Source organism: Trichosurus vulpecula, chromosome 5, assembly GCF_011100635.1.
Source record: "Trichosurus vulpecula isolate mTriVul1 chromosome 5, mTriVul1.pri, whole genome shotgun sequence".
Lineage (NCBI taxonomy): Eukaryota > Metazoa > Chordata > Mammalia > Diprotodontia > Phalangeridae > Trichosurus > Trichosurus vulpecula.
The window spans coordinates 56,516,691-56,534,124 of record NC_050577.1 but is presented as its reverse complement, the minus strand read 5'-3'; the positions used below and the strand labels follow the sequence as shown (position 1 = coordinate 56,534,124).

General features: G+C 39.1%; 1 protein-coding gene across 1 annotated transcript in view; it reads left to right on the top strand.

Annotated features, from left to right (window-relative positions):
• CUBN (cubilin) overlaps window positions 1–17,434 on the top strand; it is a 299,579-nt gene that overhangs the window by 56,076 nt on the left and 226,069 nt on the right. Inside the window, exon 22 of the mRNA XM_036760230.1 lies at window positions 478–608. Within this exon, the coding sequence (XP_036616125.1) occupies window positions 478–608 (131 nt within the window). The remainder of the gene's footprint in view (window positions 1–477; window positions 609–17,434) is intronic.

Below are 17,434 nucleotides of genomic sequence, written 5' to 3'. Positions count from 1 at the left end.
TGCTCTCAAGGATCTCACAGTCTGATGAGGAAGACAACATTCAAACAGCCATGGACACACGAAGTATATACAGAATAAATTGGAGATAGTCCACAAAGAAAAGAATTTCACGGACAGCTTCAGACTCCTTTCTCCCAGGCCTCCTTTATGATAAGATAGCTTTTAGCCCAAGAGCTGGTCTTGGCCTAGTCACACACAAAGCCTGTATCCACAGACCATTAAGCAAATTGCATGCCAGAATAGGCGAGCCAACAATTTCATCAACCTTGAGCAGAATTATATACAGTTTTTCATTTTGGGCCCCTAGTTTGTTGACTTGGAAATATAGATAGCTGTTGTTGTTTAAATGTTTAGGGGAATAGTTAAGCTTATTAAAATTATCCAGGTATTAAAACACTCCATTATTGCTATGTGAATTATTCAATGACATAAAATCAGCGCTGGATACTGGATGTCTTTTATTCTCTTGGGAAACAGGTATTGTGGAAAATCAGTCCCCCCATCGCTCGTGAGCAGCAGCAACACTTTGATGCTACGATTGGTGACTGATGCCGCCATAGCTTATGAAGGCTTTTCAGTGACTTATACTTCAATTGAAGCTTCACAAGGTAATTCTGTTGAACCCTTGAGTGATCCATTCCCAATATTCATCATTCAATAACAGGGTTAGGTTGGAGTCAGAGGACTTGGTTCAAATCTCAGCCCTTCCACTTATTACATGAGTAACCTTGGGCTTAACCTCTCTGGACCTCAGTTCCCTTGTTTTTACAATGAAGGGTTTGGTGGTCTGTAAACTAGACTTTAAAAAAACATTTGTTGACTATTTCAGTATAATTGATTCCCGTTGTGATCCTATGAATTTTACCTTATGCATTTAACAACATTATTTTTAGAAGAGGTCTATACACCTTCATCTAGATTGGCATAGGATTCATAACACAGAAAAGATTAAAAACACTTGGATTAGATGAACTCTAAAATCCTCATCAACTTTAAAGTTGTTTATTAAGCCTCTAAATTGATTGTTAGATACTGGAGGATACACAAAGGTTAAATAAGATATAGTCTCTTTGGTCATGGTGCTTATGGCCTAGTAAGAAGATATAGTCCCTACAGAAATAACTAGAATAAAAATCCAGGGTATATTAATGAGGTGAGCTCAAGCAAAATGATCTGTGAAGTTAGGTGCAGAGAGATCAATACTGGTTGGGTAGATTAGAGAAGACTTTTTGAAGATGTTCTTTGAGTTGAGTTTTAATATACTGGCAGGAATTTGATGGAGGAATTAAGGAGAGGCAATCCCAGGGGTTGGGGCCAAGTCAACTTGTAATGAGAAAAATTCACATTTCTATAGTATTTACAGGTTTGCAAAGGATTTTCCTTTATAAAATCCCTGCAATGAAGGCACAGTATAAGTATTGTCCTCTCTTTATGATAGATAAAGCAGTTGCGCCTCAGAAAAGTTAGGTGACTTACACTTACTTCAAGTGGCACAATTCATAAATATCAGAGCCAGGATTCAAATCCAGGTTTCTTGACACCCAGCCCATCATTTTCCCCACTGTACCTCCCTATGTGCCTGACTGACTCCCTTTCCTTGGAGGTCTCAGGGGTTGGATGTCCGCTTCTCGGATGGCATAGTGGCGATTCTTTTTTGCATATGTTCAGACTAGCTGACCGCTGAATTTCCAACTCTCCAATGCTGTGATTCTGTGCCTCAGCAACTCTCTAGGACTTATTTACTAAGTTTTAGATGGGGTTGTGTGGAGAAAAGGACTTCTCTTTTTAATGAGGAAATTGTAGATCCTGTGCTTGTGTTTCAGATCTGCCATACTAGGTTAGAACAGAGTTTTAATTTGGTGCATGAATAAACTCTACTTTTTTTTAAAAAAAAATCTATTTTATTTCATTTTCAGTTTTAAATTCTTTTCCTCCCATGTGTACATCCCTCACCAGTTGAGAAGGCAAGAAAAACCAAAATGGTTAAAAATTAAGTCAAGCAAAACAAATTCCCACATTATCTATTTCTCCTCTAAAAAGATCCCAAAACATAGAAAATATGTTTCAAACTTCACTCTAAGTTCATCAGCTCTCTATCTGAAGATTCATAGCATGTTTCATCATAAGTTCTTTGGATTTGTGTTTGGTCATTGTGTTGATCAGACTTCCCAAGTCTTTTAAAGTTGTTTTTCTTCATGATGTTGTTGTTATTATATAAATTGTTCTCCTGGTCCTACTCATTTCACTTTGCATCAATTTATACAAGTCTTCTCTGGTTTTTCTGAAACCATCCGCTTCATCATTTCTTACAACATGTCATCACTTGTTCCACCATTGTCCAACTTATGGAAACTCCATGAATTTCCATTTCTTTGCCATAATAAAAAGAGCTGCTTTAATATTTTCATAAGTATGGATCATTCTCCTCTTAGATCTTTGATCTCTTTGGGGTATAGGTCTAGTAGCAGTTTTGTTAAGTCAAAGGGTATGCACAGTTTAATAGGTTTTTGGGCATAGTTACAGTTTGCTCTGTAGAAAATTTAGGCTAGTTCACAGTTCTACTAGCAGTGCATTAAAATACATTTTTTCTTATACCCCCTGTAGCATTTGTCCCATTTTGTCGAGTCTACCAATCTGATGGGTATGAGATGCTTCTTCAGAGTTGTTTTATTTTGTATTTCTCTAATTATTAGTGATTTAGGGCATTTTTAATATGACTTGGATTTCTTCCTCTGAAAACTGCCTGTTCATATCCTTTGACCTTTTACCAATTGGGGAATGGCTCTCATTCTTATAAATCTCTCATAAACTGTCAGTTTTGGAACAAGGCCCCTTGAGTTCAGCATGAAAGCATATGTGACAACATGCCAGTTCTTAAGTAACTCCAGATTAATTTTAAAAGTCTGGCAGTCTTATGATAGTTTTAAGGCAGTATTTGTGAAACTACGTGAGGGTCAGGAAACATCCTAGGATAGGTGTTAGAAGCAACATCCTTGGAATAGCTTCAGAAAGCTATTTTAATAAATGCTTAAAAATGTTCTGCAGAAGTATGAGCACAGGGCAAGAAGAGGAAGGCAAGAGAGAAACATAAAAGAGAAAAGCAAATGAGAAAACAGGAAAAAAAAGACAATCAATCAAATGGCAAAAAACTCTTTGGCTGCAAACATAATGTTCCTTCTGAACGACTAGCCTGCCTCCTCTCAAGACTAGCACTTCTGGCTGTGTTGAGCTCAGCAGTTTTTTTAACTTGGCAAATGGCATATTTGCTTTTAGTCCCTTTCTTGATATAGGCCTGTCTGGCTGCTGTAAGCTCAGCCTTTGCCTGACTAACCCACAAGCCACAGGCCAATCATTCTCAGAAGCAGCCAGAAGAGTGAATCTTGGAACCGTTATGAGGCCAGGCTTGCACGACCATAGGCGCCTCTTCCACGTCAGGACACAGATCACTTTCTCTTTTTCTGGAAGGTGCTGAGTAGTTGGAAGGATGATTGGTCAGGGCGGTATTGGGATCAGAAAAATAAATTCACTGTCTGTAGGCTAAGCACCTTAAGGCTTCCAGGAGTCTAGGAGTCACAGAGATAGGTTGGAAGCCAAGGAGCTTGCAAGCAATTTGTAGGTAGAAAGGAACAAGACAGAAAGGCTGTAGTGGCAGGACAGAGCAAAGAGACTTCAGAAACCAAAATAAATATCGTTTAAGAATTCAGAAGGTGGGTATAATAAATAGAGATCTGTCCAGGAAGACCCTGGTTCAAGTCTCCCCTCTGACAGACATATACTGGCCAGGCAACTCTTTAGGACTCTTAAGTTGTAGACAAGGCACTGAACTACATTAGTAGAGGGAGTTTCCTTAGCCGGATGCTTCTTTTACCAGGGAAATCCCAGGCACAGTTCCTGTCCTCCTCTTTTATATTTCCTGCTGGTTGTGGGTAGCTTTGGAGCCATAGAAGCGTGCAACAGGAGCCTGCAGCAGCCGAGGGAAGAGTCACAGGCCTGAGAATAGGCTCTGCCTGCAGCTGGCTCTGAGGATCTCGCTTGTAGGGAGATTCTCCTACTTTTTTTTCTACTTGTTGTTTTTGCTACAAACTGTTATTTAGACCTAAACAGTATCTTAGCAATAGAAAAACAAAACAAAAAACAACTAGTCCTCTCTCTTCCCCCAACTAGTGTCAAGTAGAAACTAGCTCCAACCATCATTAAAATAGAGTAACAGTGAAAATCATAGTCTCTGGTTGGTAGTTCCAGTTCCTCAGCACGACAGGTGTGAATTTCCTTGCCTAAGTCTTCCCTGTCAATATTTGAAAGAAGAATCTGTTTCTTCACTTTGTTCTATTTACTTTTCCAGCTGAGGCAATATAAGGGTGAGTGTGTGTGTGTGTGTGTGTGTGTGTGTGTGTGTGTGTGTGAGTGTGTGTGTGTGTGTGTGAGTGTGTGTGTGTCAGCTCTGGAGAGCATGTGTAGGAGGGAAGAAGGACCTTTGTTTCTGTTTGTTGCTTTTACTTGCTCATCTTTTGGGTTCTGCCTCCAGAAGTGTGTCTTTCCCAGCCACCTTTATTCACCAAGATGTGATCATAAAATAGGAAGAAAGCCACTGATGAACCAAATGTTAGTGTGAAAACCCAAAGAGTTGGTAATAACTGAGACCAGTCCTGAAATAGTTACTGATTTAGAGCACGAGCAAGTTTTTAATTGTAGCGGAGGATCTCATTCAGTCTTTTCTAATTTGACAATGATTTAATGTAGAATATGATGTATGGTTGACACCTATTAAGTGTTTACACCCTACAGTTCCTATTTTTTTAGAATAGGCGCGCGCACGCGTGTGTGTGTGTGTGTGTGTGTGTGTGTGTGTGTGTGTGATGGTTCCCTTCTCAGAATCATGGTTTAAACAGCTAATGGAAATGCTAAATTTCACTTTGAGGGTAGTGAAAATCCTCTCATTCAAGACTTCAACAGATTCCTGATGTCTATCCATGAGGATCCTGGGGTGGGAGTGGAGTGTCCATGGGTCTCAGGTTAAGAACTCCTAGGTTAGAACCTTTCGAGTTGAAGCAGGATTCTTGCTCTAATGTAAAGTTAGAGAGGAAAAGAGAGAATGTGGAAGATTCCCTTCACCTACAAAGTTATACTTGCTTGTGTCCTGCCAGATTTAAGCAAAAACCCTGGTTAGGGAAGGCTAAAGGAGGGAAATGGATAGTAGGTTATAGACAGCTGCCTCCATCCTCCACTCTTGCCCTTTCAGCCAACTTTATTACTCTACAATATAGTTTTAATTTTGGAATTTGAAGGCACCATGGCAATCATTAGCCCAAGTTTTTTTTCCTTTTAAAAACAAGGAAACTAAAACAAAGAGAGATTAGATGACCAATAGAAGGCCACACAATTAGTGGCAGAGTCAGGACTAGATTTTGTTTTGACTCCTAACTTGTAGGGAGGCCTTCTTGCCTCTGCTCCCATCTCCCACATCACGGCTTTAAGGAGCTTCGGATAAGGGTGAGATTGATGCAGCGGTGGTCCTCTGTTCAGTATTGCTGTAGAGAAGATAGAACCTGCCCCTTTTATGGCTTATTCAAAGAATAAAAAGGAACAACATCATGGGAAGACATCCAGGCAGTGCCAGAGTCCAGATAGCCATGTTGGCCCTCCTTGCTTCCTCCTTTTCCACCATACTCTAATAATTTTTGTTAAAGCACACACAATACTCAGAGATAAAAATTTTACTTGGGTCGGTTCACATAAATATTCTCCTTATTGAATCTAAATACCTAGATTGTAACTTGGCCCACAAATTCTTGTAAAATCCTAAAAGAGATGTTGAAACTGTGCAGATTTGGATTCTTTCAATTAATTCAATCCCATAAACATTTACCAGTAGCTTTATAAGTACAAAAGCAAAGCCAAAGCAGCTCCTGCCTTTAAGGAACTTACATTCTAACAGGACAGGGGGTGTGCAACACAGAGGTAGAACAGTGTACTAACAAGGTAATTTGAATGAGGAAGGTGAGAACACCAGCAACTGAGGCAATCTGGAAAGGCTTCGTGGAGAAGGTGACACCTGAGCTGGTGATCCTTGAAGGAAGATGGGGATTCTGAAAGGGGGTGATGAGAAGAGAGTACCTTCCAGGCACGGGAGGGGTGGGGTGACCTATGCATCTGTATGCAAGATGGCACTGGAGCACCAGCTACACAGAACAGCTAAGAATTAGTCCAGTTAGCCTTGAACATAGAAATGGGTAAAGAGGAGCCTTGTGAAAGACAGTTGAAAAGTCCTGTGAAGCCTGTTTAGGGGGCAGTGGAATACACAGCCCTTGGCTGAGCTTCAGGAGACTTAGGGTCCGACTGCATGACTTTGGGGAAGTTACTTGACCTCTCTGATTTCCTCTGCTGAAAAGTGGGGTATTTGGTCTATATGATCTCCAAGATCATTTCTAGATTTCTGATTCTATGTCTTCTATTAAAAGGGCTTATAATCTGCTCCTCCTCAGTGAAATTTTCTAGAATATTTGATAATCTTTTCTTTATGTCTTTCTTCTCTCCACTGTTCTACTCCATATTTTTCATGTTATTTCATTTTCTCTGGGGTCCTAACATCTCCCAGCTTAAGAGCATTACTTAATTTAATTAATTTAGTATACTCTTTACTCCTCCAGAGGAATAAAAATGTTCCATAAAACCAGCTTGATAGTAACCTTCCTGGTTCCATACTTCCCTGTTGACCTAGACTGGTACATTGCCACCTTCCTTGACTGTTGCTTTGCTCATTTTTACCACAATCTTTTAATGGCTAGATTTGTATGTTTAGCTTTGATGATCTCTCAAGTGGAAGAATTAAAGAGAAAATAAATGTACAGTCATCGTCCATGTTGTCCCAAAATGTTAACTTTTTTAAGCAACCTTATTTCTTCCTATGGGGGGTGGTGTAATGGTCATGGTGGAGATGGTGTGTGTGTGTGTGTGGGAGAGACATTTCCTTTTTTCTTCTCAAAAAGTGAAATAAAAAAGTATCACAGGATCATAGATTTGGATTTGGAAGGGACTTTGGAGCCCCATTCAGTCTAATTTCTTCATTCTACAGATGTGAAAACAGAGACCCAGAGGGTTTAAGTGACTTAGCCTTAGCCCAAGTAGTTGGGTATCATGTTTGAAAAGATTGTTTGAACATGCTGAGCAGAGGCACTTTAGACTGTTTTTTGGGGGGAAAAATCAGATTTTGCAATGCTCTATAAAACATCTCTCTGCTCATTCTCCTTTCTTGGTTATATTTGGTAAGAAAAAGTCAGCCAATTGAGGGCCATCAATAGTTAGCCCTGATCTGAAGCACTGTTGCTTGTGGAAATTAATATAGCTAATGAAGGAAATGGGATTTTTTTCCTCTTTAGAAATGTTCTTAGACCAAAATAAAGGGCCAAGTGTTTTGGAATATGAGTTCTCTCTTGGCAACGTTGCATCAAACAAAAAGCACAGTAACATTTTCATGTTTACACATTCAAGATTTGAAATTTTTTTATTGATGTAATAAGCATCATGGCAGCACATGAATATCCTTTTATGGAAACACATTCAAATTTAATTTGCTGTGCTCTGCTAGGATGCATAAGAGGCAAACAAAGCCTCACACTGTTACTTTCCTGTGCCAATAATGTGTTTCATCAAAACCTCCTTAACCATATATGCTAGGGGGGTTAAGTGATGCATGCTGCTTCAATATCGGGGAGGGTAGGCTTAGTAACCCTTGAAGAGTGTGCCCTGAGTGTCTTCAGAAAATTACTTTTCTCCTCCTTCTTTCAATGAAATTTGAATTTTAAGCTAAAAAAATTCAGTAAGAAATTGTGACATTAAAACCCTCACCTCTCAATATTTGATCCCCCAGCTGTAAGAAAATTGCTGCCTGTGTTGAGGCACATGTTTATCTTTTATCGCTGTCTCTGATATCCTTTATCCAAAAAACCCAAGATGCTATTTCAGACCCTACAGATAAGAACTTTCAAACTCTACGTACGGCCTATACTAAGCTTGATCAAAGCCAAAACAATGAAGAATTTCAGGGAGATTGTGTCGAAAAGAAAGAAAACACAATGAAAACTAGATATGACTTCCTCCTTCCCTCTTCAATATTTAGTAAAACCTCTGGGTTTGCTCTTCTCCTTTCATTGACATAATCATGACCTTAGCTGAGGCCCATTCGTCTGTACTATTGCAATAGCTGCCAAGCGGTTTCTCTGCCTCTAATCTCTCCCTTACTCCATTTCATCCCATACACTAGTGACATCAAACTAAAAAGAAATGGGGCCCACTTAACTGTCCACAAGGATCCCTGAAAACTACAGATTGACTCAGAAAATCACGTCAACATTATCTATGTTCTATCATGTTTTTGTAATTTATTAATTATTTCCCAAATGCATTTTAATTTGGTTTGGGTCTCACTTGGGAACATGGCCTACAGGTCTTGTGTTAGTATTCCTAAAGCATGTTTTCAATTTATTGTATTCCTTGGTTCAAAAACTTTCAATGACTCCTCATTGCACTCCAAACAAAGTTTAAACTCACGAGCTTGGCTTTCCTGGCCTTTTTGCAATATCTTCTTGACCTTGTCTCCCATTATTCTCCTATATGTACTATATAATCTAGCCAAATAAGACCGCTGACTATTTGGCAAACATACACCCTATTTGCATTTCTGCCTCCTCACATCTGTTTATGATGATCTCAAAGCCCAGAATAATTTACCTTCTCTTTAATGTCTCTTTATTAAGAGATAGTAGAAATAGTAGGGGACAAAGTGGGACAAGGAAAAAGCACTGAATTCTAGATCAGAGGACCTGGGTTTGAAACCCACTTTTGCTATTTATTAGCTTGGTGATTTTGGGCAAGTCACATCAATTCTCAGCTCTTAGTTTCCTATCTGTGAAATGAGCGATGTTAGGTTAGATAATGATCAGGGTCCCTCTCTACTCTAAATCCTATGATTCCATGACATGTTGAAAACCTACTTATCCTTCAGGTACCAGATCAAATGTCATGTCTTTCATGAAGGTAAATGCAGAGGGAGTGCCATGTGTATGGTTAGAGGTCAGTCTGACTGAATCACAGAGTGCAGGAAGCTGAATAATGTGTATTGAAGCTGAAAAGATTGGGGTCAGATTGTGAAGAACTTTAAAAACCAAATGAGAATTTACATTTTATTCTAGAGACAGTAAGGAGCCATGGGGGTAACATGGTGAGATCTGAACTTATAGAAAAATACTTTAGCACTTGTATGAAGGACGAATTGCAATGGGGAAGGAGTTAAGGCAGGGTCTTCAATTGTTGTTGTTGATGGCAGTGGTGGTGTTCTTTCATTTTCAAAGAAGACCAGTAACATTGTGAGGGTGATGTTTTGACTTGCACCTGTGAATTGGATTTTAGTTCAGATAAGAGGTGAGGAGGGTTTAAATTATGATGTGGCTGTGTGAGTAAAGAAAGAGATCAGATGTAAGAGAGGTTATAGAGTTAAGATCTGGCAGCTGATTGATTTTGTGTCACGAAGGAGAGTGAAGAATAGAGGATGTCCTCATAGTCATAAACCTAGGAGACTGGAAGGATGGTGGTACATTCAATAGAAATAGGACACTTTGGTGTGTGTGGGGGGGAGGGATGTGGATAATGAGTTCTGTTTTGAACATGTTGAATTTGAGATTTTTCCAGGGCATCTGGTTCAAAATCTCTGCTAGGCAACTGGTAATATAATACTGAACCTTGGTGAGAGATTGGGGCTGTATTTATAGATCTGCTAGTCATTTACATGGAAATGATAATTAAACCCATAGGAACTGATGACATTACTGAGAGAAAATGTAGAGAGAAAAGATGATCCAGGACAAAGGCTTGGCACACACCCAGAGGTAGGAGGCAAAAAGTGGATTGTAAGCTAGGAAAGATTACTGAGAAGGATCAGTCAGATGATAGGTAGGTAGATGGTATTATGAAACTTCAGAGCAGAGAGAATATCCAGGAAGAGAGGATGATCAACAGGTCAACAATCTAGAGATATCGAGGATTACAACGGAAAACAGACTGACAAGTTTGACACTTAAGAGATCATTGGTAACTTTGGAGAGAATGGTTTCATTTGAATTATGAGGCCAAAAGACAGACTGTAAAGACTCAAAGAGTAACTGAGAGGAAAAATAGTAGAGGCAATCCATGCAGACAGCTTTTTCTAAGAGTTTGGTTAAAATGGAAGGAGAGATGCAGTATGCTAAGATCTTGAGGGGATGGTAGGCTCTAATGAAGGTTTTTTTAAGGATGAGGGAGTCTTGCACATGTTTGAAATCAGAAAGGAAGGAGCCGGTAGAGAGACTGAATGTTAGCGATGGAAGATGAATTCAGGGGTAATCTTCTGCAGAAGATGAAAGGGGATGGACTCAAGGACACAGGCCATTACTTTGGTCGTGGTAAGAAGGACTACCTCATAGCCAGAGATTGGAGGAAAGGAAGAGACAGAGTAGTGGGTGATAGCCAGGGGCTTTGAGATTGTAGTGATAGGGAGAAGAGGGAGCTCACAGCGAATGACCTTGATTTTCTCAGTTAAGTATCAAGTGAAGTCCTCAATTGAGAAGATTTGGTCAGTGAGTATTATGGAAGGCTTCAGGGAAGGAGAGGGGGTTTGGAATAGCTTCTTTGGATAATGTTATAAAGAATTAATTAGGGAGGAATAAAGGGATTGCTTTGCTGTAGTAAGGGCCCAGATGAGGTTACATAACAATTTGTAGTGTATCTGATCAGCATAGTTTATGACTTTGATGAGGTTCAGGGGCACCCCAAAATGTTGGGGTACAAGGTTGTGCCTAAAGAATTCACTCAGGCTGCCTCCAAATCAAGCATAGGCATTTACTGGGGGTAACACAACACACTAGGCAGGCTCCCCTGCCCCTTAAGGGAGACATAGCTTAAGGGAAACACCAGCTTAAGCGGGGGTGGCAGTCCCCCAAGGGAGAGGGGGCTTAAGGGAGATGGGTCCTTAAGGGAGACACCCATCAAGGGAGACCCCAGCTTAATTAAGAAGCCCGGGTAGCCCCAGTAAGGGGGGATGCCACCTCACTTAAGGGGGACAGCCGCTAAGGACCCTCAGCTTAAGGAGGACACCCCACTAGCCAGGAAAGGCTAGGGATTCTTATAGAGTAAAAGCTGCCCTGGGCTGGGAGATGAGGTAATTAGGAACAGTAGTTCAGAATTCATTATCTAGGCCTTCATTCAGCCCACGGTAGAGGAGTAGAGGGCCTTCCTCCCCCATACTCCCTAGTTTCTATATTTCTTGGGCCAACCTACTTGAATCTCATTGTGTCCCAAAGCAGCTTTAAGTTGTACTTGAGATAACGAGCTTCTCAGAGACCATTCTATTTGAATCTCATCTACTTCTTCTGGGTTGAAGACTGTGAAAATAATTGAGGATTGGGTTTTGGTTAAGACTGGGAGATCATGGGAAAAGTGAGTGAAATATTAAAGAATAAGAGGACAGTGTGGGGTTGAATTATTTGGCTCCAGGGTCAAGATTGGGAAGGGAGGACAACCAGAATAGGAAAAATGGCCTGAGAAAATGCAGAAGGATAGCAGTATTGGAACTCATCTTGAGTATGAAGAATAGGTTTAGGTGGAGTGAATATTAAGTAGAGACAGAACACCAGGAGGTTATAACAGAGGATGCATTTAAGTTGCAGCTGAACCACATTCCTCTGGATCCTTGATGCTTGCATGCAAAGTCTTTGAATCCTATGATGCTTCACATGGGTATGGAAGGGACAATGAGTTCGGGTCCAGAGATAGACTATGTTTGTTATCTGGAAGCTGTCCTAGCTAAGTGTGAACAGGACCATTATCACAAGGCCGGCCACCAGATGTCGAATTTTTTTCAGACATGTCTCTAGTGAATTATCTCTTGAAGATTGACTACTAAGGCACAGTAGGACTACAGTCTGCATTAGAAGAGGGAGTACCAATGAAATCATAGGTCTTTGAAGTATTGGCATATCATGAGTTTTGCTAAGCACATTAGTTTTAAACCAATTAAAGACTAATTGACTAAAATACTGCAAAAGTCATTTAAAAATACTGGAAGCATTGCACACTGGACTTTTTGCTGTTACCAATTGGTGGAGGAGAGTTTTCATTTCTGATTTTGTTTTGTGATACCATAAGCAAGGTAAAGCTAATCATGGAATTCTATGTTCCATTAAAATACTATAGGATTAAAGGGAAGAAAATACTGATAAAAATGCCTCCTCCCTGATGTTGCATTTTGATATCATAGTACTTTGGAATATGAATTGTACTTTTTCCCTCCAAACACATATTTCCATGATAACAAAAAGGGAAAAAGGGTCAATTAGATTTCTTTTTAGGTTCATCCTATGGTTTCCTTTAGTTTAGTATGATTTTAGTTTTAGGTACAGAGTGTATGTGTACTTTCTAATTTTTATAATGGTAATAAATCAGATAGTTCACCAGGCTTACAAAGTTACTTAGTATTAATATAAGTCTAACTCTAAATTACCCAAATTTGCTAACATCTATGTAATATTTCCTTAATGTAGCTTAATTTTAATTTTTAAATAAATTACTTTTGATATATCTACAAATATATTTTTATAATGCAATTATTTCTGTTGTTAATTGAGAATCAGTTACAAGTTCATGAAAGGCATACAAGTATATTTTGTATATTTGTATATACATGTAATCTATACAGTATTTTGTAGTACATATATGCAATGCATGCATATATATTATGTGTAGATAAGTTGTAGTAGCATAATGTATTGTATCCACTTTGAAATCACTGCCTTGTCATAGTGGAGGGGCTTGCATCACTCAATGAAACTGTGAGCTGTGCTATGCAGGGTTACTCAAGATGGACAGGTCACAGTGGAGAATACTGACAAAAGTTGATCCACTGGATAAGGAAGTGGCAAACCACTCCAGGATATTTGCCAAGAATACCTCACAGACAGTACTAAAATGATAAAAGAGATGACATCAGAAGATGAGTCTCTTAGGTCAGAAGGAACCCAGTATGCTACTGGGGAAGAGCAAAGGACAACTACAAGTATCTCAAGTACTAATGAAGCAGCTGGGCCAAAGCTGAAAGGAAGCTTAACTGTGGATGCATGTGGTGATGAAAGGAAAGTCCAGTGCTGTAAAGACCAATATTGCATAGGACCCTGGAGTCTGAGATCTATGAACTGAGGTAAGCTGGATGTAAACGTTGACATCTTGGGTGAATTTAATTCAGTGGATCACTACTTACACCACTGTGGACAAGAATCCTTTAGAAGACATGGAACAGTCCGCATAATCAATAAAAATTTGAGAAAAGCAGTGCTGGAGTATAATCTAAAAAATGACAGAATGATATCTGTTCAAATCCAAGGCAAACTGTTTAGCATCGCAATAATAAAACTCTGTGTACCGACCACTGATACCAAAGAGGCCAAAGTTAATCAGCTCTACAAAGACCTACAACATCTTCTAGAAATAACACCTCCCAAAAATGTCACATTCATCATAGGAGATTGGAATGCTAAATCAGGAAATAAAAAAATAATTAGAATAATAGCCAAGTTTGGCCTTGGAGTACAAAATGAAGCAGGCCAGAGACTAATAGAGTTTTGTCAAGATAACTCATTGGTCATAGCAAATGCTCTTTTTCAACAACCCAAAAGGCATCTCTACACATGGACATCAGCATATGGTCAATATAGAAATCAGATTTATTATATACTTTGCAGCCAAAGGTAGAGAAGCTCTATAGTCGGTTAAAACAAGACCTGGAGCCATCTGTGGCTCAGATCATGAGCTTCTTATTGCAAAATTCAGACTTAAATTAAAGAAAACAAGGAAAACCATCAGACTGTATAAATATGACCTGAATAACATCCTTTATGAATAGGAAGTGGAAGTGTTAAATAGATGTAAAGGATTAGATCTGGTAGATAGGGTGCCAGAAGAACTATGGACAGAGAGGTTTGCAATATTGTGCAGGAGGCAGCAACAAAAAACATCCCAAAGAAAAGAAGGGCAAGAAAGCAAAATGGTTGCCTGGTGAGGCTTTACAAATATCTGAAGAAAGAAGGAAATTGAAAGATTAAGGAGGAAAGAGGGAAGATATACCCAAGTGAATGCAGAATTCCAGAATATAGCAAGGAGAGATGAGGCTTTCTTAAATGAGCAATGTGAAGAAATAGAAGAAAACAATAGCCTGGGAAAGATTAGATCTCTTCAAGAAAATTAGAGATATCAAAGGAAAATTTCATGCAAAAATGGGCATGATAAAAGACATAAATGATTGAAACTTAACAGAAGCAGAAGAGATTAAGAAGGGGTAGCAAGAATATATAGAAAAAACTATGTAAGAAAGATCTTAACCTCACTGATAACTGTAATGGTGTGGTTGTTGATCTGGAACCATATGCCCTGGAGTTGATCCACTGGTTAATGAAATGGAGAATGGAAAATGGGCTTTAGGAAACATTGTTAATAATAAGGCTAGTGGAGGTGATGGAATTCCAGCTGAGCTTATATTTAAGATCCTAAAAGGTGATTCCATTAAGTAGCCAACAAATTTGGAAAACTCAACAGTGGCTACAGGATTGGAAAATATCAGTTTATGCCCCAGTCTTAAAGAAGGAAATTGCCAAGGAATGTTCAAATTACTGAACAATTACACTTATTTCACATGCCAGAAAGGTTATGTTTAAGATTCTGCACTTTAGGCTTCAGCAGTATCCAAAAGAGCAGGCCAGTTTTCAAAGAGGTAGAGGAACTGGAGACCAAATTGTTAAAATTTACTAGGTTATGGAGAAAGCAAGGGAGTTCCAGAAAAACATCTACTTTTACTTCATTAACTATACTAAAGCCTTTATGTGGATCACAACAAAATGTGGCAAGTTCTCAAAGAGATGGGAGTACTAGATCATCTTATTTATCTCCTGAGGAGCCTGTATGTGGGTCAAGAAGCAACAGAACTGAACAGTTGATTGGTTAAAATGAGCACAACAAGGCTGCATATTGCCACCTTATTTATTTAATTTGAATTCAGAATACATAGTATGAAATGCCAAGCTGGATGAATCAAAAGCCAGAATTAATTTGCTAGGAGAAATAACAATCTCAGATATGTAGACAATCTCACACTGATGACAGAAAGTGAAGAAAAATTAAGAGGCTGTAACAATAATGTTGCTTGCAGGTACTGTGGAAGTGTAAGTCCAATAACACCAGCACACAGGAGGGCTGTGTGAAAACCATATGAAAACCATATCCCATAACCAAATGTTCAGCTCCCACAGCCAGTCAGCCCACTTTATCATAACAGCAAGGAGCTTAAAACACCATGTAACAACCTGGATACTGCTAGCACAGATTCTTTGATCTGCTTTTCTAAGAAAAGCAGCTTTAAGGGGTTTACAGTCTCACTGTAATCAAACATACATGTATCATTCACTTAGTTCAGGGGGAAAAGTCAGCACCCTGAACTTCAGAACAAATACAAAAAAAAATTACAAGCAGAAATTATAAACAGAGCAAAATAACCCAAATCAACAGACAGGCTTCTAATCATCTGGCCATAGTAATATATACAGTTACCAGAGAGAAAAGCACCAACATCTGGGTTTGCAAAGTGGGGAGGGGGTGGGGGGGTGCTCCTTGATGGCTACCCAGAGTCTCCACACCAACATTCTTCCAATGAGTGAGCCCCAAGCAAAATGCTAACCTCAGAGTATATATATCCTTTTTCAGAGCCCAAGGGCTTCACATTTCTCCAGGGCTTCACACCTCTCCTGACAAAATTAGCAAAAGGGTGTGGGCCTTCCTACAAACAAAAGCAAGGCCCAATCCACACTTGGTTGCCTTAGTGCTAAGAAGCACTCCAAAAGAAACAAAACAGAGAAAAGTCCCACTTTGCTTGCCATTACAGAGGCTTCTTGATGAGGGCGAAAGAAGAGAGTGTAAAAGCTGGTTTGAAGCTGAACATTAAAAAAATGAAGATTGTGAACTGATCCTATCACTTCCTGGCAAATAGAGGGAGAAGAAATGGAAGCAGTGTCAGATTTTATATTCTTGGGTTCAAAGATCAATACAGATGTGACTGCAGCCCCCAAATTAAAATACCCTTGCTTCTTGGAAGGAAAGCTATTGTAAGTCAGGACAGCATACTAAAAAGCAAAGACATCACCTTGTTGACAAAAGTCTGTATAGTCAAAGTTATAGTTTTTCCACTAGTAATGTATGGCTGTGAGTTAGACTGTAAGGAAAGCTGAATACCAGAGAATTGACACTTGAATTGTAGTGTTGGAGATTTTTGAGAGTCCCTTGGACAGCAAGGAGATCAAATCAGTCAATACTTAAAGAAATTAATTTAGCCTTCTCATTGGAAGGACAAATATTGAAGCTGAAGCTTAAATACTTTGGCCACATAATGAGAAGACAGGACTAATTGGAAAAGACCCTAATTTTGGAAAGGATTGAAGCCCAAAAGAGAAGGGAACAACAGAGGATAGGATAGGTATAGTGGAGGATAGAAGGGCCTGGTGTGCCATGATGGTCCATGGGATCACGAATAGTTGGACATGACTAAACAAATGAAGAACAACAAAAATATATTTTATTTCCCATGTATATACTACTTATGTTAATATTGATGACTCCTCTAATAACTTGAGCTTCCTTTTTTTCTCTCTATAGAACCACTCCTCTGCCTACTTTGTTAGCTCTTTTTCTTTTTCCTACCTCTTCATGCTGGTGTTCGTCAAGATCTGTTCTTGCCCTACTTCTCTCTTTTTGCTCTTTCCCTTGCCAATCCCTTGGATTTAACTATCATCTCTATGCAGATAACATTCAAACTTATATTAACAGCCCTGAATATCCTCTGAATATAATCATCTGAACATTCTACTGACCCCTCAAATTCAACATATCTAAAAGTGAACTTGTTATCCTTCTTTCTGATTACATTGTGTCTATCTCTTCTGGCATCACTATCCACTCACTCTTCTGTTTTGCAGCCTACTGCGTATTTTTTACTTTTCTCTCTTCCCTTCTTCCCACATCTAATAAATTACCTGCTCTTACAACATCTCGTGTCCATCACTTCATCTCTCTTCCTACTGATATCAGCCTAATACAGATCCTCCTTACCACCTTCATGGGTCATTGATTAATTAGTTTTAATAAATGCTTGTTGATTGATTATAATGGCTTCCTAATAACTTAATTTTTAAAGAGATTTATTAATTCAAAGCAGCATGCTTTAAGAAAACTATGTAAGAATGCATTTACGATTTCAGCAGCATATTATTGATTACAATAAATTTCCTTAGTTCCATTCTTCCCTCTATAGTCCATCCTCCATGTTGTTGTCAGAATAATTATCCTATCTGTTAATCTTATTGTGATACTT